Source organism: Lutjanus erythropterus, chromosome 11 (assembly GCF_056507025.1).
Source record: "Lutjanus erythropterus isolate fLutEry1 chromosome 11, fLutEry1.hap2, whole genome shotgun sequence".
NCBI lineage: Eukaryota > Metazoa > Chordata > Actinopteri > Lutjaniformes > Lutjanidae > Lutjanus > Lutjanus erythropterus.
The window spans coordinates 23,722,249-23,744,589 of record NC_139327.1 but is presented as its reverse complement, the minus strand read 5'-3'; the positions used below and the strand labels follow the sequence as shown (position 1 = coordinate 23,744,589).

Below are 22,341 nucleotides of genomic sequence, written 5' to 3'. Positions count from 1 at the left end.
AGCAGGACCCTGATCTTGATGCAAAGCGGAGGGCTGTGAATCTGAAGGAACCATTTTTAAATCAATAATAATCATTTTTAAATTAATATTTTGTGCCATTTTTTTGCAATAAGATGATAACGCAGTGAGCAGGACATTACTCTGTTATTAAGGGGTTGACCTTGACTCTACATTATCCCTTACATTTTAAAATTGAAGTAAGAAAAAGGATCAACTACATGTAATGCTGCCTATAAAACTAAAAACTGAACCAATATTCATTATGTTTATTTTTTTTTAAAGTTTTGATATTGGCGCACATTTAATAAAAGGACTGCAGCTAACCATTGTTTTCATAGTTGATTAACTGGTTAGTATTTGTTTTAAAATGTCAGAAAATTGTGAAAAATGTCAATTAGTGTTTCCCAAAAACTAAGGTGACATCTTCAAATGTCTGATTTAACTCACAGCCCAAAGATATTCAGTTTACTGTCATAAAGAAGTAAAGAAACCAAAATATATTCACACTTAAGGAGCTAAAATCAGAGAGTTTTGACTTTTTTTCTTTAAAAAAATTACTCAAACTGATTACTCGATTGTCAGAATAGTTGGCAATTAATTTAATAATTGATTAGTAATCAATCAATCATTGCAGTTCTATTTAACAACTGCATGCCAATATCAATATAGACTGATATAGGCTGTGATAGGCCAATATCGGACCAATAATATTGGTTGGCTGATATATGTGTTGGGTTCTAGGCTCAAGATAAGTAAAGTGATGTGTGTTCTTCAGGGCAGCAAACAGCCTCTCTGACCACAAAATAAAACAGCACGTGTCTATATACTTCATCATCATCATCATCATCATCATCATCAGAGAATAAAGTAAACATATACTGCTCCAGAGAGAGAAAAACTACATCCTTTCTTTCTTTTTTTCCTTTGTTCTCTCCTTCATTCCTCTCTCGGTCACCTTGTAAAGATGTGAGCCTCTCTTGTGTTTCTTTCTTTCTTTCTTTTCTCCGCCTTCTTCCCCTCAGATGAGGAAGATGATGCCTGCTGCGCCCCTCCGCCACCGCTGAGAGGAAGAGGGGAGGAAGGGAGGACGGGAGGAAACGAGGAGAAAGGAAAGGACTGGAGGGAAGGAAAGAAAGGCAAGGGAGGGAGGGGGGAAGAGAGAAAAACGAGAGAGAGAGAGAGAGAGAGAGGTGGAGAGGGGGGGGCTAGTGGATGTAGCTCTAGCTGTGGGCCGGGGGGTGAGCTACCTAGCCCGGGCTGCTCCGCCGAAACATCCATGGGTGGCTGTGTCGGGAGCCACCACGACTCCTCGGGCAGCTTGAACGAGAACTCGGACGGCACTGGAGGTAACTTATCGACGGGTTTTGGTGCCTGTGCGCTGGGCTTTCAGAGGTGGGCTTCCTCCAGGCTTTCTGCATGCTGTCCTGGCTGGAGGTCTCCTTCGTTTTCCTTTATACCCGAGCCAGACACAGCCGCCGGAGACGGAGCAGCAGCGCTCCCCGGGTGTCTGGCTCCACACGGCGGGCCTTGACGCGAGAAAAGCCGCCTCGTCTCTACTTTATAAACTGTGAAATATTGACTGTGCGACGCTGCCTCCCTTTGTTCTTTTGCTGTTGACTGAGCTAGCCGGCTACAATGTAGCACAGTTAGCCTGCTAGCTTTTCTGCATAACAAATATGGGTCACAGACGGCAATGGCATGCAATGAAACGCACTGGAGTGATACAATCTGATTTGAATTATGTCCTCACTCTCCGTTAGCTTTTCAGAAGCTGCTCTACTCGTGATTACTGTCAGGCTTTTGTTTTTATTGACTGTTTCGCATAAGCGAGGTGTTGGTGAAGTGCAGGGGCAGGAAAGAAGAGGAGGTGTCAAAACTTAAAGGCTGCGTTTGCTTTATGATGATGAAGAAGGTGTGTGTGTGTGTGTGTGTTTTTAAACAGTGTAAGTGCAGTTATTTGGTGAAAAAGGCCCAAGCACCGTGTAGACTATCAGACTGCAGCTCATTAGGTTTGTTGTGTTTACTGAACTATAAACAGAAGAGCATGTTATGCCTAAGTGCCATGGTGCATGATAACCAGGAGTCGACTGATATGCTTTTTTCAGGGTCGATACCGATACAGGGTAGATGCTTTCATCTTTAAGCTTTGGCCCCACTTGCTATTAAGCCCCTAAATTTGGTGGCCAAAGTGCATTTTTCGTGGCCCAAATGAAAGCTAATGTAAAAACAATACAGAAAAGGCCATTTAATGCAACTTAACACAGCTTTCCTTAAAGTGATAGTTCACCCAAAAATGAAAATTCAGTCATTATCTACTCACCCTCGTGCCAGCTGAAGGTTGGATTTAGTTTTTTAGTCCACTAAACACTGCAGGGGTTTCACAGGAAAACGGCTTTGCAGAATCTCCAACTTAGGTGAGCGGTGACCAGTTTTCAGACATGAAAAGCAAAATGCCTCCATACAGCTCGTATGGTGTAATCCAAGTCTCCTAAAGCCCCGACATCCCAGGCTGACTTGAAAGACGTCATTTGCACCATGTTTTTAGACTAAATCTTCACTGTAGATCCATAGATTGGAGCCACGTTCTTGTGCACTTGCACATCATCTGGACTGGGTGTGTGTGGTGTGACAGTGTGTGTGCAAGTGATTATGCAGATTATGCCAAACAAGCAGTATGGAGGCATTTTATGTTCCTTTTTTTTTTTTTAAGGTTGTTTATTACATTTGAAAACTGTTTGGGTGATTCTGCAACTCTAATCTCCCATGAAACTCCAGCAGTGCTTTCTGGACCAAAAGACTAAATCAGACCTCCAGTGAATAGATAATGACTTAATTTTTATTTTTGGGTGAATTGTCCCTTTAACTATATACATTTGTGTGATCCCCTTTCCCGTGACATCTGATGTGGTGGCTCCTGAAGGCACTGCTTACAATGAAAAACAAGGTACACTTCTTGGCTTGATGAGGAAACTGGCGGCAGACACCGGTGCACATTTCAACTTTAAATGTGTCATATTCTAGCCACTGAAACTCCTGCTTTCATTCACTAAATTTCCATTTTCGATAACTGTTCGCTCAGTATTCCCTGTTTCTGCAGGGAATGTTCAATTCAAAGGCAGAAAGCACGCAGGAGGTTTGGGGCACTGTAACTTTTCAGTGAAAATTAAAATTGTGATGCAAAAGTGATCATTCCCATTAATAATATAGCAATTGTAATGTATGTCAAAATAATTTCACTGTGGTGAAGAAGGCCTGAGAGTAGTAAGCACCATGTAATCAGAGTAGAATCTGACTAAAAGACTGCAACATATTAGGCTTATTGTACTAACTGAACTTTAAACAGAAGTGCATGCTGTGCCTTAGGTTATGCGGCATGATAGGCTCAAGCAGTGTCATTTTAAATTAGGCTGTGTGGATGAAAATATAATAAAAAGCTTGTTTTTAGTCAGGCCTGTACTGAACAGTTTGAAGTTCATGGCGACAGCACACCAGCCTTGTTTAGATCCCTGGAGTGTTTACCACTGTGGCGCAGTTTATTTGGGTTCGTGTGAATGCCGCACTTGAACCGGTGCAGACCAAACAACCGCTCTCTGGTCCGCCTCAAAGAGGTGGTCTCGGGCTGCTGGTGGCGGTTCATTTCTGGTGTGAACACCGTGTGAACCAGCAACAGATCCATTGTACTACGGTATCACCGTGCTAGTTAGCTCAGTGGTGCTAACATTACAATTTAGCCGAGGAGGATGCTGTTACAAGCGTGAGCCTCTCATCCATGAGTAGATGCACACTTCCTTCTGGATGGTAATACATTTGGTGGGTGTAGTTTGGTTGAAAGATTCCTCCATGAAACTGCTCACCACAAGTAATCAGTAGGGCTGGAAGAGTATGTCAGCAAGCATGGAGAAAACCTCAGCGGTGGGAAGCAGCACCATGTACAAAAAGGTATCCGTATTACTTTGAGGGTACTGATATCGATATCGGTACTGGTGGTGTGATTTTCTAAATGATGCCCAGACTTGTTGAGTTTTTCAAATGATTTTTTTTTGTTGTGTTTTGTTTTGTTTTTGGCTCTTTGAGCACCATGAGTTGAGTACCATCTCTAGGGATCCCCCAACTCAAACCAACTCATACCAAAACTATTCAGATGGATTTGGGGTGAAATGTCCCTTCAAAATGTCACTGCTTGAGTTGTCATGTCCCGTAATGATCAGCATTTGATGCACTTCTGTTTACTGCTGAGTAAATACAACAAAAGTAATGTGTTGCTGTCTTCTATAGTGTGTTTCTACTCTAACTACATGGTGCTTTGTGGATGAAATTATGATAGAAAGATTATTTTTAGTTGCATATCAATTATTTTCTGGTGATACTATAACTTGCATGACTGGGTAAAGCATCAGGACATGTGGCACTAAATCTGTTGGGTGTAGGCTGGTACAAAAACTGACAGTTTACAGATGGCTGTGACATGCAAAAGCGTTCCCGACTGGAGTTGAACCGGGGATGTGATGTTTAGATAATATGAATCTTAACGGCAGCTTAACTTTAACCCTTTCTGTAAAGATTTTTATCATGCAGAGTTACTGTGGATGGGTTCCTACTGTAGTTTCCTGTTTGTCTGGTCTGAGAAAGGGTCCCACTACTGGCCAGTGAGTTATTTTAATCACAGATTGGAAGATAGAGCTGGGTTGGGGGGAGGGGACTGAGCACTTAGAGATGCTGAGATATAGCCTGGTTTCCTTAATGTCTTCTTCCTCGTTTTACTGCTACATCTGTCTTGATGACTTGTTTGACTACCTTCAACTTCCTACCTGTCTAGATATCACAAAAACAGGTTTCAGATCCCTTTATCTGTGAAGGAGTGTGTAGTAACAAGAAGCCATGCGGTGTTAAAATGGATGCTAACAAACAGCTGTTACTTGACACCTCGCTTGACGACAGAGACAAGGCAATTAGACCTGAACACATGTAAATTTATCTGTTTTCTCCAAGGCAGGTGTCATAACTAGGTTTACCGAGTTCAAACGTGTCTGTTTTTGTATGAAAACATCTTTTGCACATACTGGCCTACATACGTACATCCCTCAGGCCCTAAGGATTTCTGGGAATTACTGAAAGACAGACAGGCAAGTAGGCTAGTAGTGTCAGAAGGTAAATTAGTAAAATGTGGGCAGACTGATGAGCTGGAAAGTGGGCTAATGCAGGAGTGCAAACACACGGCCGAGCAGTCAAGTTGGCTACAACATGCAAGCACATATACAGGAAGTCACTGTTACTAAACTGGATGCTGTATTCAGCATGAAAATGCTTGCATTTTTCCGAATATTTCTTTTTTTTCTAGAAATTTTATTTATTGACATATTTCATCCATGCAAGTACTTTGTTCACTGTGCAGTGTCAGTTATATAGAAAAGAAACATACAATAACATAGGCATCTTATATAGGTCAGATATCAATCTTTTTAAATGAGAACAAAAAGAAAAAATGCACCCAAACAAACAAAAACCTAAAAAAAAATTATTATAATATGTTGTATATATATATGATATATGATGAACATGTTAAAATATAAAAAAAAATATAATAAAAATGTATATTAATCAAATTTCAGAATATATCTAATACATATATTCTATTTTAATTTGAATCAGAATGAGCTGCTGCTGACATTTTGACACAATCGCAACCAAAACCCATGCATTAATGTTTATATATTTTATTATTTGTTGTGTTTATTCCTGTAACAAGGGATGACACAATACCAGAAATTTAGTAATTGTTACCAATACCAGTAAAATTCCACAATTCTAGATTTTTGTAGACACAGTTTGATGACATGGGGAAAAAACACAAATAATAAATCCCATGTGCATGTTTTGATGACAGATGACTCCGACTGAATGTTAAGGAGTCAAGATGGTAGCCTAAAATAATATGATATTTCAGGATATTCTTCCATTTCTTAGTCATTACTTTGGTTTGTTGTAGATCTGACCTTTTTTTTTTTTCTTTTTTAGCCAAACCTCTTCCACACCACTGATGTTTCTTCGCTTTTTGAAACTATAATATTTCCATTATCACAATATTACTTTTTTTTATCATGAAATTATTACAATGATATATTGTGAACAATATGATATGATACACCCCTATAGTCTGCTTCACTGTCATTGGATGCCTGCTGCAGGCGGCAGACACCATATCCGCTATCTGCATTTTCAAAGGCCCCATCGCTACAAGAAACAACAACAGCAATATACACGCTGAAATGGCAGATTAGCACCTGTGTTGCTAACGGTATAAACATAAACAAACTAGCAGCTGTTATCGTTTTCTTTGGCGGGGATTTAGATATTTTAATGTCAGAGCTCACCTATCACCTGCAAATGTTCCACTCAAACAAATTACCCCCCAAACATTATTTTGCAGGGGCACTGTCACTGCATCGTGGACTTTGCGGTGCCCAAGACAATTGCAATTGGTTTAGAAAAGTGCAAACAAGGCAGAGGGTTTTTTTTCCCCCAGAAGAAAGTGATCATGTGTGGATCCAGACTTTTTTCCAGTGCTGAGTGCTGTGGTGAGGAGTCTGTCAACGGGAAGTGTTTCTTCCTTTCATCTGAAAGTTCAATGGCACTGTTTGCATACTTTCTTAGACAAATTTGTTATTAATCCCTGATGATGTGTCTCAAATGCAAAGGACTTCCAGACACAACTCTTACTGTTTTTCTTTTTGATAAATTTAGGCAGGACTGTCACTGCAGTGGCACTTTTTGCTGTCTTCAACATGTTGTCAGTAGCACATACCAGCACGGAAGTACATCTCCAGTACCCATGGTACTGAAGGAAAATGAGTACTGTCAATGTTTTGGCCTCAGTTTGGTACCGAAGCATCGGTTCCTGTAGCATCCCAAACATCTTAATTTCCCACCAGGCACCACTAAAGCTGTATCCTATCTTGTTTTGTCAGTCAAATACCTCATTTACCCTCCGTCCCACAACGAAGCAAGTACCATAATCTGGTGGGTTTATGAGCCATTTTACTATGATAATAATGATAATAATAAATCTTATATTTATATATATCCCTTTTCAGTGCCAAGCGCTTTACATGACAGAAATAAAAATGATCGACTGATAAAAAGTGATTTATAAACAATATAAAAGGTATCCAGCATTAAGCAAATGTAGCTTTTTACAAATGGTAAACAATATAAAATGATTAAAAAGGGCTGTAAGGCACTTTTAAAGATATGATTTTAAAAGAAAGTACTCTTTTTAACATTGCGAAACAGTCTGTCAGTTAGAGGTCTTATTTACTACAAAGAGTCAGTTGAAGGTTGGTGTTATCAGAGTGTGCCATGTGATCATCAGTACATGTGTACCAGCAGCAGGTGTAATTCAACACCTTGATCCGTCATCCTCCTCTCTCCACACCTCTGTCGGTGTGTTGCACGGGCATACACACACATACACACACACACACACACACACACACACACACACACACACACACACACGTACACCTGTCCTGTACCTGTCGTGCTCATCGGTGGTGATCCAGATGGTGTTATTCATCAGCCATCCTGCTGCAGATGGAGCACAGTTAGATGCTGTAACCCAAACATTTTAACTGGGTTTAGTAACATCACACGTCTGGCTTCAGTTGTGCTCAGTGTGTGCGCTCCATGCATATATCTCATGTTTAATCTGTCATTCAAGCTTCGTTGTGTACTTGGAACAATCTTAAGACTGATGCTTCACAGATATATCCTAACTTATTCCCTCTTTCTCCTTTATTTGTCCCCCACCTTCTCTGTCATCTTCCAATCCTTCCCCATTTATTTCTGTTTTTTCTTTTCTTTATCTTGGTTCTTCTTCCCTCTCCTCTCTCTCACCTCTTCTGACTGTTGGTTCCTTTAATCTATCTTTCCTCACATCCCTCTATTTACCTCATTCTCTGTGTGTCTTCCTCCCCCTCATTTCCCCTCCCACCCTCCTGTCTGCCTACATCTTTCTCTCCGTCTCTCCTTTCCTCCCTTCCAGTGGCTCTAGGGCGTAACCAGCCCCTGAAGAGAGAGCGGCCTAAATGGAAAAGTGACTACCCGATGACTGAAGGCCAGCTGCGCAGCAAGAGAGATGAGTTCTGGGATACGGCGCCAGCATTCGAGGGCCGGAAGGAGATCTGGGATGCGCTGCGGGCTGCGGCCAGCGCCTTTGAGAGCAATGACCACCTGCTGGCTCAGGCCATCCTTGATGGGGCCAGCATCACACTGCCGCACGGTAACACACATCTCCACATTGGTAGACATAGCTGATACCTCGCAGTGTTTGTTTTACCCTTCATGAATTCACGCTGCATGGAGTTTATCTGGGATGGTGCAGTTGATGACTACCACCTCATGAATTTCAACTCCCTCTTCACAAGTTCTCTAGAGCAACTAAAACTCAGGAACTCAGCAGTGGAGAATTTCTTTACAGTTTGAGGCTCAACTAAAGGCTGCACATCATGTGTTTTGTGAATGAGCGTTTGTTTTTCTTTTTAATTTTGCAAGTTACTGAAAATACAGGAAGAGACAAGAATGCATTTTAAAAGAGATCAAACAAGAGGCTGAAACTATCCTAACCAGTAGGGCTGCAACTAGCCAGTATTTTCATTATCGATTCATCTGTCAATCATTTTCATGATCAAGCGATAAGTTGTGTGGTCCATTTAATGTCAGAAAATGGTGAAAAATGTTGATCAGTGTCTCTAAAAGCCCAAGCTGATTACAAGATGTCTGCCAGATATTCAGTTTACTGACATTCACATTGAGAAGCTGCATTTGGACTTTTTTTTTCTTAAAAATGGACTCAAAATGAATAATTGATTATTAATGTAGCTGTAGATTAATTTAATAGTTGACAACCAATCGACTAATCATTGCCATGCTGCTAAGCAGATTAAGTATATCATGTGTTCACACTGGCAAAGGCCAGTATGCATACAAAAAACTCTTGTATGCTTTAATGTAGAACTGGCCCAAAATTGATCAGCAACTATTTTGATCGGATAACTGTTATAGTAATTTTTTTTAAAGTAAATGTGCCAAATGTTTGCTCCTTCTTGCTTCTTATACATTTTTTTACATTTACATTTTATTATCAATTGCATTAATATATTTGAGGTTTGGACTGTTCGTCGCAAGAATTTCGTTTTTGTCTGTGATTTTATAGACAAAACTATTATTAACCCCATGACATGAAAGCAGCAAGTTCAAGCAGATGAAGAGAAGAGAGCTGTCAATCATTTAATGTACAGACAACTTGAGAGAACATTCATCTCAAGAAAATGCATCTCTGGTCCTACAAGATCATCTAAGATGAGCAAAAATTGTGACATGGCCTTGCTGGGCCCTGACATACATTCAGTCACCAGACAGCCGTTCTGGGATATTAATAATGGGTAACATTAAAGTTGAGAAACCAAAGAATGCAGTAAAGCTTCCTCAGGAAGTCTCTTATGCATTCTCTGCAATGTCAAGTGTCATCTACTGTTGAAGTTTCATAAACAGGAAGTAAAATTAACCACACATGACTGTTCATTTCTGATGAGCGACCTCTGTTCTGTCTTTTTTGCAAGCATATGCAATGATTGCGTGTTTTGTGAGTATAGACTTGAGTCCAAGGAATTACAAGCATTTACATTATTCAGCCTGCAGTTTAAAGGAGTTATTGAAGAAGCTGAACCTCTTAGTGTATCTCAGTGACCACATTTTAGGCTTTAGCTATTAGGAGGCATATACAGCAGAAGGAATCAATGAATAATAAATGAAAAGGGGCGTGGCATTGGTCTTGTGAAAGTAGGATTTAATGGGGCTATAACTCACGTAAGTATACCAAAGATGTTGCATCGTCTAAAACACACTGGAGAGCATCTACAGAGAACAACATATTAATAAAATTGACAGGAACTCCATATAGTAATTATCAGCTGCTTGAGCAGACTTTCTATTTGTGGATGTGTGTCATTTTCTTTATTCCGAACTCATATCAACCTCAGAGTCATGAGCTCCATGTGGGAAAGGAAAGATCGTATTTTTCTCGTTAAAATGTCGTCGTGGTGAGTTTTTGGTCGGTGCTGCCCCGATGGTGGTGTTCTTGGTTTCACCTGTCACCCACTTTCATATCTGAGTCCAGAAGTGTGTTTTTTTCATAGCAGTGAAAGTAAAAAAGCTGATTGACTACTAATTCTCATTATACCAAAGCAAGCTGAGATGACTGGCTAGTTCTGTTTTGAAACCTGTTGTGTCATGTCCATGTAAGGACTTCATATCCATTATCTCACAGTGGCACAGTATTATGCGTAGTGCATTTTTCAAGGCAATAATATAATGATGGTTAGCAGAACATTACTCTTGGATGGGTAACTGTCACATCTGTGAAGGCCCCATTTATGCTGAAAGGTACATGCAGGTTTTTGAGCAACATGTGCTGCCATCCAGATGGCGTCTTTTTCAAGGATGTCCTTGCTTATTTCAGCAAGACAATGCCAAGACACATTCTGCACATGCTACAACAGCATGGCTTTATAGTACAAGAATTCAGGTACTCGTCTTGGCCTCCTGCAGTTCCGACCTGTCTCTTATTGAAAATGCATGGTGCATTATGAAGTGCAAAATACAACAACAGAGACCCCGGACTGTTGAGCACCTGAAGTTATATTAGCGTCAGTTAGTGTCCAGTTCCTAAACACTTACTGTGTGTCGGTAAAAGAAAACGACGACGTATCACAGTGGTGAAACATGTTGGAGGCATCAAGGTTTCAAAGATCGAAAACCAGCTCTACCTGAATATAATTTTTGGTATGATGCAGGGATTCTCAAAGTGTGGCCCACCAGCCAGTGTTCCATTGTGTGATCATCTGTCCATTTTAATACTTTAACTTTCAGTAGCTCACATTTAATACACCACTTGGCTACTGTGTCAGACTGCACCCCCACGTATCCTTCAAGACAACTTGGAGATAGCTACTGGATTTATGAAGACTAGTGGCACCTTGCGAGTGTCATAGGAATTATGTTTTGTCATCAACGCTAGTGCTGTTATCTAAAGCTGGGAGAGATGCTAACATTTTTAAGCGTTTAAAGCCCTGAAATTTGATGGCTAGATTACATTTTTGGTTGCCCAAACTTAAACTAATGTAAAAACAATCCAGAAAAGGTTAATTGACACAACTTAACACTTCCTTCCTTAACTGTTACACTTGTGTTGTCCCTTTTGCCCATTAATTGTGATTCAGGAAACACCTGAAGGCGTTGTTTCTGATGGAAAATGCACTAGACTTCTCAGCTAGTTGAGGAAACTGGTACCACACACTGCAGTACATGACATCTGTAGATGTGTCATATTCTAGACACACTTCTAGACACACGGCTTTTTGTTTTTTTCACGTGTTTCTTGATCTGCTGTATGGATATCATTAGCAGTTTGAGTAGGTTTGGTAAACCTATTCTTCAGTAGCCCTGACATATTGGTAGATAGCTGCCAACAAATGCTGTTCGCCGTTTTCTTAGAATGTAACTAAAAGGCCTGAAGGAACTGAGATGTTTCTGGCACTGTAACATTGATTTGGCAAAGGCTTGCAGTGCAGAGAAAAAACTTGGTGGCTACAGGGAGCCTCCTACATGGAGTATTTGGTGGCCACAGGCCATCAGGCCATAGGTTAATGTTGAAGCCTGTAAAGTAAGCCATTTTTGTGGAGAACTCTGCAGGTAAATGTGTAAGTGAGGTAGAAAGGCACCACGGAAAAATGCATGGTTGAGGAGAAATTGAGGTTTCAAGAAAAATGGATCAACTCTTACTTCGTTGACCTTGGGGGACAGATAAAGTTATACGACTTATCTATAAATAGGTGAATTTGGTGCTCAGGGAATTTTATGTTAAACACCATCATGAGACCAGTCACAAATCCCACAACAAGTTCATGAGTTTCCCTGTGCATCCCTCAATCATACGCTGGCTCCTTAAATTGGCACTCAGTCATCAATGCTTTGAGAGCCCCTGGTACTGTAGTTGCCAACAGACAACGGGCTTTTCATGAATGTAAAACGTAGCTGGTGTCTTGTCTTGCTCCGTTCTTTCTATTAGTTTGTCCAGGTCAGATCAGCTCCCGCTGGGCTGCAGCTGTGGATTCCCCAGGCCTGACATCACCGTTTCACTCATCCAGCACTCTGGTACAAAGAGCAGTCAGATCGCTTCAATAATTTTACCACTCACAACTTTATGCCTTTCTGTTTGCCCTCTGTTTTTGCGTTCACCGTTCCAGGTTCAGTTGATTGTTTGACAGTACATTCTTGGCCTTGTTCCACCACCTTATCCAGCAGAGAAAAAGATCCCGAGTCAGCAACTCACAGTAACTGTCAGATTAATCAGTCACCAGCTGCACAGAAATTGAAGATGTTTTCATCACATTTCATTCTGTGTGTGTGGTCGACCTCCAGGTTTGTACAGTAAATGGAGGAAATGGTTTAAATCTAGTGGCCAGAGCTTATCTAGAACGTCCTGCCACTCATCTTGGTCTGCAGCACAGGAAGCTTACTATGCAGTCTGCAGCCATGCTAGTGGCTCTGTGAGGCTGTGCTTAGGCACAGTTGTGCTTTGAGTTAAAAGTTAACGTCAATATGCTAACATACTCACAGTGACAAGACTTAAGGGCAGTCCCCAACAGAAACGGTTACATTAACACCAACAATGTCAGCAGCTCAGGAAAATGCGTATGGATGAACAGTTACTGCTGTTGGCCTACATTACAGAGAGAAACAGAAAAACTTATAATTATATGGGCTCTGAGAGATTGAGAGTTGTCGTCTTTTGAAGACAAATTTTATTCATACTTTTGTATGAGTCAACATGAATTTGATGGTATCCTGGTGATAACATCAGTAACTTCAGAAAACTGTATCTGCACCAAGGACTGTTTGGCTGTATGTCAGAGGTAAAGAGAATTTTTTTGCACCCTTACATTACGTTACATCAGCTTTTAATAAGTTGTTGGCGATACCCTGTAAATATGTGTGGATTTTGATTGGCTGTCAGTGCTTCTGTCACACATTAAATGGCTCTGAAAATGATCCCAATGCTTTCGTTCGCCAGTGTCATTGTCGTTAAAGTTGTGGTGTGGATTCCACCATTTACTTGGGGCATAACTGTTTTTAAAGTGACATTTATAGTCATCATTATTATTATAGTTACTGTTCTTTGTGTTGATGTCCCTTTACTGTAGCATGTTGGCATTCTTTTGCTAAAAAGCACCAAACACAAAATAAAGGTGAAACAAAGGTCAACTTTACTGTCATATTGAATCTAAGCCTTTAACCCATTCTTGTATTTGGATTTGAACCCAGGACCTTCTTGCTCTGAAATGAAAATGCTTGTGTCGCTGCTAAAACATGGAGTGAAACTATGCTAAGTGATTATGATAGAACCCGGGGGGGAGGGAGTAAACCTTTTTTCAGCTTCTGAAGAGGGAAATGCCAGACGACGTTTGAGAACCACTGTCTGAGGGGAAAAGTCACAGTATCAACAAATTCTTAGCAAGACATCCTTACAGGAACATGAATATACAAAGCATCCAAATTTCATGGCAGTCCATCCAGTTCAGACATTTGTCTCAAAACCACAAATATGGTGGCCTTATAGTGGCACTGGATGAAAGTCAAGTGATCACCAAAGTCAGTGGAGTTGTCTTCTAGGGACTCGAGGAAATGTCCCTATAGAGTTTCATGGCAGTGTATCCAACAGGTACCAGTTGACATTGCCATCTCTAGAGACACACAGTTAGGTGTGAAAAATGTCAGGTCACTGTGGGACTAGTTGGTGTAACAGCAGGGTTTTAGAAGCAGTCAGTGAAGCCTTTTAAAAGCTTAAATTACCTCCATTATAATACTAAAACATACTATATAGTCCAGACTTAACTTGTGCCGTTCAGGAAATGGAGAGGAGTATTTAAGAGTTCTTAAAAGTCTAACTGCAATCATAATGGAGACTTAAATCACTCATTAAAGATGCATCTATGGATGAGCTTGTATAATTAGATTGGAGACCAACTTGATCATCAGAAGTGAGTCTGTGAAGCAGAAAATGTGAGCCATTTGCAGCAGCTGTTGGTCAACATGTTGGCTTACATCCTACCTGCAGTCGTGTTCACTGATTCACATCATTATCCGCCGTATGTTTCCAGCCATAACTGAAAACTTCGTTTTTGGGTGGCCGTGCGAAACAAGGCATTTTTCATGTAAACAAATGTTTTCTCACTTTGATCATAAAAATGTAATCTCTTTAATTTGGTGCAAGGCTGATTCTCCTCCTTCAATCTGTTCTCCTGTTTTTTAATGAAATCCCACAACCGGAGGCATTAGCACCACCTGGAAACTATTAGCATTCTGCAGCTGAAGGATAAACACTAAGGTGGAGCCAACTGGAGGAGAAAAAAGCTAGTGAGATGTACAGACACAGAGATTTGTATCCAGATCATGTTTGTGCCTAGTCAGTGAATCATGTTTAACATTTATCCTGTGTTTACAGTATATTAACCTCTTCTTACACTGGCTTTGACTGTTTCCATATATTTAGCTGTCTCTGCCAATACCTCACCGTTCTGTGGAAGGAATTGAAAGTCCAGACACAGACATGCCCCTCCAGTCAGTTGAGACTAAAAGGACCATTGCTGATACTTTTTCAAAGATCTTTTTTTTTTTCATTTAAATAATAAAACAGACAGAAAGGGAGGACTAAATACTTCAGTTGGACTTTAATACATTTGTCATTGACCTGGTCTAAAGAACTACTCAGACTCTTGAATACAGTTAAGTGTGCTGAAATATCTGAGGTAAGGCTGCACTATTAATCGAAATTTTATTGAAATCGCAATATGGCTTTCTGCGATTTTCAAATCGCAGGAGGTGCAGTATTTGTTTAAGGCCAAGGTTAATAAATGTCGTGAGGCAGAGGTGTCCTGTCCTACAAATCAGATTCTACAGACTTCAAAAAATATCTTCATTTATTACAGACCCTTGCAAAAAAATGACACCACAGTCATTTTAACATGTACATGAATAACGATGTAAAAATTAATATTGCCTCTAATATTGTAAACCATATCGCAGCTGCAATATCAGTCAAAATAATCACAATAAGCTATTTTTTTTATTCTAATCTGAGGTCAGCTTTACTGTATTATACAGCAATTAGTTCCAAACAAATAATTTGACTGGATAAGCAGTTCGAGAGTATTTATTATTATGTAACTTATTCCTGTCACCTGTTCAATTTGACAGTAGCTGATAAGAGAGATTGAAGCAGCAGATTGAACAACGGGGAAATGATGAAAGTAAATTTAAAACCAAAAAAAAAAAAAAAAAAGAGTGATCTGAACTTATCGATCTAACACTAGCGGCCTGGCGATCACCCTTACGGTATTTATTTTGCATAATTCTGAGTAAATAAATGAGGGCTGCAACTAACAATGATTTAGTTGTCTATTATTTTGTTTTCAAATGTCAGAAAATGGTGAGACTGTTGATCAGTGTTTCCCAAAACCTAAGATCACGTCCTCAAGTGTCTTGTTTTACTCACAGCTCAAAGATATTCAGTTGCTGTGACACAGGAGTAAAGAAAATATTCATATATAAAAGCTGAAATCAGAGAATTGTTTTCTTTTTCTTAAAAAAATAACTCAAAGTGATAAACAAAGAGATTATAATCTCTTGTTACTTATTACTGTTGACTTATGGATGGTGCTTGTGACACTGGGGCTTTTTGCCTACAACCGAATCACAGCCGTGCTGATATTCACAACAACAGCACTCTGTCTCGTGTGATATTTCTTAATCAGAAGATGGCAAATCTGAATCCTTGGATTTATTTGCACTTGTTGATATTTTTGTCATGTTACCGACAAAATGAAGCATTTCAATAATTTAAAACAAGCCTTCCCAAACCTTTTCAGGACAAGACACAAAAGAGAAATTCGGTGTCTCCCTGGGACCCAAACCTACACAAATATACTAAACCAACTGCCAAAACATGTACGTGTGTAAAAGGGAGTGGATCAGAACAAGGCTTCATACTAAAATGTTGTTGGGTTGACCCACATCTCCCATCCTACCTGGACAGATAAGTCTGTGTCAGTGAGTTTGCCGTTTTAAATTCCAAAATTCATGTGGCCGTTACATTTCATGATCCCAGCTGTATTTTGCTTCTGTGTTTAAAAAGTTCTACAGCCCAGTAAAAATGTCTTGAAATGTTTTTGTTATGTTATGTTATGTAGTTATTACTATAACACTGTATCATTTGAACATGAGCCAAAAGAGTGTACAAATATATTGTTAAAAGCTTGTTCACTGTACAGCATGAAGGATGTGGTTATGGGATTAAAATAACTTCTGTACTTCTTTACCACCAAGTTTTTGGTTAGTGCTGTTGTGAAAAGGTGTTCTCCACATGTTATCCGCATTAGAAACCCAACGTGGGTCGAGCTCTGTTTCACTCTCACTCTCACATTCACTCTGGTCGGCCTTGACCCAAGACAAAGGGTCGCCTAAGGTCCTCACCTTGACCACAGCAGCCGTCACATAAAGAGCAGAGAGCAACGTCCTGTGGGCGTCTGCTGACTCGTCTCTGTCTCACTTACCACAAAACTTATTGTCTCTCGCAAATGGCTCGTGCCTCAATTGAAGTCATAACGCCGTGCAGTGACCTTTTGAATGCTGTTTACAAAAAGAACGCTGTGGAGAGACGTTCTTGCCGAAGTGCGGAGACCTTTCACCCTCAGCTTGATATATTTGGTTCTAGCTTTTAAAATGTCAACGTCATTACCATCTTTTCAAAACTGTTAAAAAGACGATGTGTTGGGGACGTGCAGAAGCCCATTTCTGCCACTGTGATCAAGTAAATTATGAGAATGAGAAACTTTCTCAGAATAATGACTTAGTATCTCAAAATGTTGAGTTAGTATCTTAAAATGACTCAGTATGTCAGAAACTTTAAAAAATATTAACTTAGTATTTCTGAATAATGAGAGATTAAAAAATGACTTAGTACCTCAAAATACTGAGTTACTATCATAAATTAATTAATATTTCAAAATATTCACTTCATATATCAAAATAAAAATAATATAGTGTGTATCTTAAAGACTTGCTATCTCACAATATTGAGTTAGTATATAAAAATAATGACTAAATATCTTGAAGTAATTACTTAGTGTATGAATTAAACAATAATGTATTTTAAATATTGAGTTAGTATCTTAAAATAACAACCTAGTATTTTAGAAACTTTAAAAAAATCATGATTTAGTATTTTAAATATTGATTGATCGTAAAATAATGACTTAACACCTCAAAATAATGCGTACTCCCAAAATAATGAGAACATTTCTCAATTTAATCACTTACTTTTAACAAAATAAGGAGTTAGTGTTTAACACTAATCCTAATTTGAGATACTAGCTCATTATTTCCATAAGGATGAATTGGCTGGTTTGTGTTTTTAATCATAGGGATTAAAAGGCAAGCGTATTTTGCTATCACAAAATTACCTCAATAAAATTACTTTCAGATTTGAAAAGTGGGGAGTGACATTAAACTCCTGTAGATGGGGGACCTGTCTGCCTGAAATCCCCTTGAGGACCCTGAGGGGTCGCCCCTGTGAATACCACTGTTTTTAGTTTCTGTTTGTGGAATAGTATGACCTCTACACTACATCTTGTTTCCCCCTCTGTCCACCAACTCTTCACTCTGGATCTGAATCACAGTGGTGACACAATGTGTAATGAGCCACTCCAACACACACACATGACATTCCCTTTTCTCCTACTTTCACTCTGTGATCTTTTTCCTCTTGAGTCTTGACCTGGACTCTCATTTCTCTATTTCATTTTACTGAAGCGAAATGTTATTGGATGTCAGGCTTGGCTGTGTTAGTCAGAAAAATGATGTCAGCCTTCAACTTGTAAGTTAATGAATGCAATAATGAAAATGTACAAAAGAAAACGTTTATGCAAATATAATGAGAAGTGTGCCAAAAAGTTGTCAAGCTCAGGAGTAGCAAAGCACTTTCTGACCAAAACCATGACTTATCCTGACCATTCATTGGAAAGGGATAAGTTGAGGGATTACCCAAAATGTTAACTTTTGAAAACTTTTCACTTTTGAATTGGTTTATACTGGAACTTCCCAGTTAAATATTTACCAAGTGTAGCAGACATATGTATGCATGCACACTGTCTTGTTTACGCTGGTTTGTGGGTTACAGTAAGCCGTAGCCTGCTGGAGAGGTTTTACAGCTTTCAGTATGTACATGTGACTCTTGTAATATCACTTGGCGTGCATAAAAAGTGAGGCGATGTATCTGCAAGAATCTGGCAAGACAGTACATACCACAATGCAGGGGTTACGAGTCAGTGTATCGTCAGAGATTGTGATACCATAAGCAAGGAGATATATTGCTTTTTATAGCCTCATTTGAGAACAAACTGAACACACCATGTGTATAAAATCCATATTTAAAATGTTTACTTTTTTATGCAGTCAAAAGAGTGAACAACACTGTTATCTAGCGATTGAAGGTTTAAACACAAACTGATCCACTGCCACAAATATTTACATGTATCATGATATCGCAATGTTTTTGAGAGTCGATTCGGTGTTATAAACCGTAATATCGCAATATACCCAAGTGTAACAATATTTTCTTATGCCCCAAATAAAAAGAAAGATGATAATGTTATCATAACTAGGGCTGAGTGATTCGGACAAAATCAACCGTTTACCCACTTAAAATGAGGTGGGAGTTTACTCATCTATTTCACGTGAGGGGAAACAAGAAAGGTAAACTACAATTTAGCCATCTTTGTGCACAGTGACGGCACTGTAATGCAGCCTTTAAAACCAGGAAAAGACAACACTTATGCCGTATAATGATATGATGAGGTCCAAAATCTAAGATATTGATATAGTCTCAAATTGCGAAACAGATATATTGCCCAGCCCCATAACTGATAGGAATGATGGACAAAACTGTAATAATAATAAAAGTTAAAAAAAAAAAGTTAAAATGTACTTTTTTCCTTTTTCCCAGGAGCTCTGACTGAATGTTACGATGAACTGGGGAATCGATACCAGCTGCCAGTCTACTGCCTCTCTCCTCCTGTCAACATGATTGAGGAGCGCTCTGAAGAGCTTGACGGTTCAGATCCAGATTCTGGAGCCGCAGACCCGTCTACGGGCAGCGCCAGCGACCCCGCTTCAGGAGGGGAGTGCCAGCTTCGGCTCCGGCTCTCCACGGGTCGCGACCTCCGGCTGGCAGTCCGTTCCACGGACACAGTGGGTATGATGAAGCGTCGTCTACAAAGTCACGAGGGCGTGCCTGCCGCGACCCAGCGCTGGTTTTTCTCAGGTCGGCCACTGACAGACAGGCTGCGCTTGGACCAACTCAACATCTCCAGGGACTATGTAGTGCAGGTCATCCTCAGCCAGCCGCCACCGCCAGAGCCGGTATCGACACCAGGACACACACCAGAAGCCGCTGGGCCAGGGGAAGGAGTGGCTGCACTGCAGCAGGAGCCCACGCCGGTGGAGAATTAACTCCCCCGACGCTGGCAGCCTGGAGGTGGCAGCATAAAAGGAGGAGGATAACAAGGGAGAAAAAAGAATGAAAGTTAATTCTGACTTTTCTCTTTTGATTTGCACTCTTCTCTTCTCTTCTATTGTTTTTGCTGAGAAGGGCTTTGTTTGGGCAGAGGTAGGCTGTCTGCCGAAGCAAAAGGACTCTTGAAATTGAGAAAAGACTCTTCCTTTCGGTTTTACACGTTGAAAATTTTGACCTTTTTGAAATCTTTTTAACTGTTCCTATGGAAACCAAACAAAAAGAGAACTTTGTCAGACGGCTTAAAGGGTTTTCCTAGCAACACTGATGTTCGAATGTTTCTGTGTTTCAGTTTCCATTCAAGTTCTGCTCTCAGAACTCAGCAGAATTCTGTTAATGAGGCTACAGGGTTATACATATACTTTCATTACAGACATTTTCAACACAGGCAGGTTAGGAGGAGTTCAGACAGGTTAACGGTCATGTTATTCAGGCATTTGATGCGAATCAAATCAAGAGCACTTCCTCTCCTGGGGATCAAGTCAGTCGTAAAGAAAGGTTGGTATTGCTAGCTAGTAAACGTGTCCTCTCTCTTGTCGAGAGTTTGCAGTCAGGAGGCATGACGTTGTTTTACCAAGCTGCCGCTGGATTAGACGCTTTATTTCACTCTGCATCACAGAACAATCAGAGCAATCATGTAATAAACATTAAGTAGTCAGCCTGTGTGCGTGTGTGTGCGCGAGTGTGTGTGTGAGTGAATGTTCATAAATGTTCAAGACACAACCACACTTATTCATGTGGCAAAAGGATGGGACATCAGAAACACAGTTGCATATTTTGATTAAAAATAGAATGTTTTTAATTAAAATTGATCATTGTTTCTATTCCTCTGTCTCCGTCTCATTGTTTGCTTTGAAAATTTTCATGTTTTGATGTTTGAGGGTTGCGTTACAATAGGCGATTCACATTCTCTTGTGGTTTATCAGTGTCTGTTTTTGGCTAATCACTGTTTTTTAAAACTTTTTAAAAACTATGCAGTTTCTTGCCCATTTTACATAAGATTTTCAAAGGAAAAGTGCATAAATGGGATTTCTATTGCAGGACGTGTAATTTTTCACTTACAAATATCAGAATGTATTTAAGGAATGCGTTACACTGTAGCACACATTGCACTCCTTTTTCATGATACTATTTCAATCTCGGGAGAGAAGAGACAAGATGTTATCTTAGAGTGTGATTTTTTGAGCCAAAAGAATTTGAGCAAATCCTAACTGCCTTCAGGAATCCTATCTAATTTCAGGTTAGGATATTCTAAATAGTCTATCCTTAATTGCTTAGCTAGCTTAGCTTAGCTTAGTTCAAGTGGAAGTTATAAACTCGTGGTTATAACAAGGAAATCTTGAAGAGAACATTGTGAACATGAAGCTAACAAAGCTTCCAGTTCATGATGTCATGACCATGATACGAGGATTTTGACAAGTTAGGACACTTGTGTAAAACACAATGCCTGTCTTATGATAGGAGAATTGACTTTATCTGTAATGGTCTTTTTCCTCCATCAGTTCCTTAATTACCAATACCAAGTAAGATAGAAGTTGCAAGTTAGGACATTTCTGAAATATGGACGTTGGAGTCTTGTCGCCAGGCAACCAGCTGCTGGTCTAACAAATAAATACGTTGCTGTCAAATGTGGTTGTATTCGCCATGTTCCTGAGAAGACTCCATATGAACGCATGTCTGTTGTGGTATTCACAACATCGGAAGTGGAAATTCTCTTTAAAGCTCCAGGTTAATGAGTCATGTGCGTGGCTTTTCATGTTGTAATCACAAGCCGTTTGAAGGCAGCAGTGGTTCCAACACATAACAGTTAGCTTTAAAGCTACTACTAGGTGTTTTTTTTTTTTACCTTTTGACAGATCCAGGCCAGCGGTTTCCCCCTGCTTCCAATCTTTAAACTACGCCAAGTTAATCAATTAAAAGTGGCATCATACTTCTGTCACTGTAGCAAATAAACTCTTCCTCCAAAAATCAGAAGTTACTGACATAAATGCTGGTACTGTAGGTAAATATTGACATAGTTTCTTTAGAACTTCAGCTTTTATCTCAAAGCAATAATACTTGATAGCACTTAATAGCTTCCCTTTTCCTTCGATTTCCTCCTTTCCTTTCCTTATTTTTACTTCCTTCTTTTAATGCTAGTCATTCCAGACAGACAGAACATGGAAAATTCCCTAAAAAACACTATGATGTGAAGAGGCCTTCTAGAGAGAAGAAGCCACTATAAACATTGTGCTGCTGACTGTTATTCCCAGCTGTAGAGCAAATAAACAACGTCATTCAGCCAGTGATGAAATGAGGAAGGAGCTAACCTCTCTGTTAACATGCTATCTATCTATGCATTACTAAACCTGTGCAAAAATTTGCTCTGGAATGTTAATGACCCACCCTTGATATTAAATGTTAAAGGTCACGTTGTGCATGAGCGACAGGCAGAGGGGAAATGGATATGATATACTGTCAGTGTGGCATTAAGTCCCTGCTCGTCATAAATGCCCTGCAGTCTGAAACAGGTTAGTGGCTTTTTTCTGGAAATACCTTTGTGCGTGATCACACCTGCCTGAGGTCATTGTCTCTAAATTATTTTTTTTCCTTTTTATTGACATGCACACCATCCCAAAAGAGAGACAATGTGTTACTCTTGAATATAACTGATGGAA

The 22,341-nt window shown here is 39.8% G+C and overlaps 1 protein-coding gene across 1 annotated transcript; it reads left to right on the top strand.

Moving 5' to 3' along the window:
• Positions 1 to 1,186: 1,186 nt before the first annotated feature.
• ubtd2 (ubiquitin domain containing 2) lies at positions 1,187 to 20,508 on the top strand. Its single transcript, XM_084729727.1, has 3 exons — positions 1,187 to 1,346; positions 8,042 to 8,278; positions 19,118 to 20,508. The coding sequence occupies exons 1-3, from the start codon at positions 1,277 to 1,279 to the stop codon at positions 19,621 to 19,623; spliced, it is 813 nt and encodes a 270-aa protein (XP_084585853.1). The 5' UTR covers positions 1,187 to 1,276; the 3' UTR covers positions 19,624 to 20,508.
• The last annotated feature ends 1,833 nt before the right edge of the window (positions 20,509 to 22,341 follow it).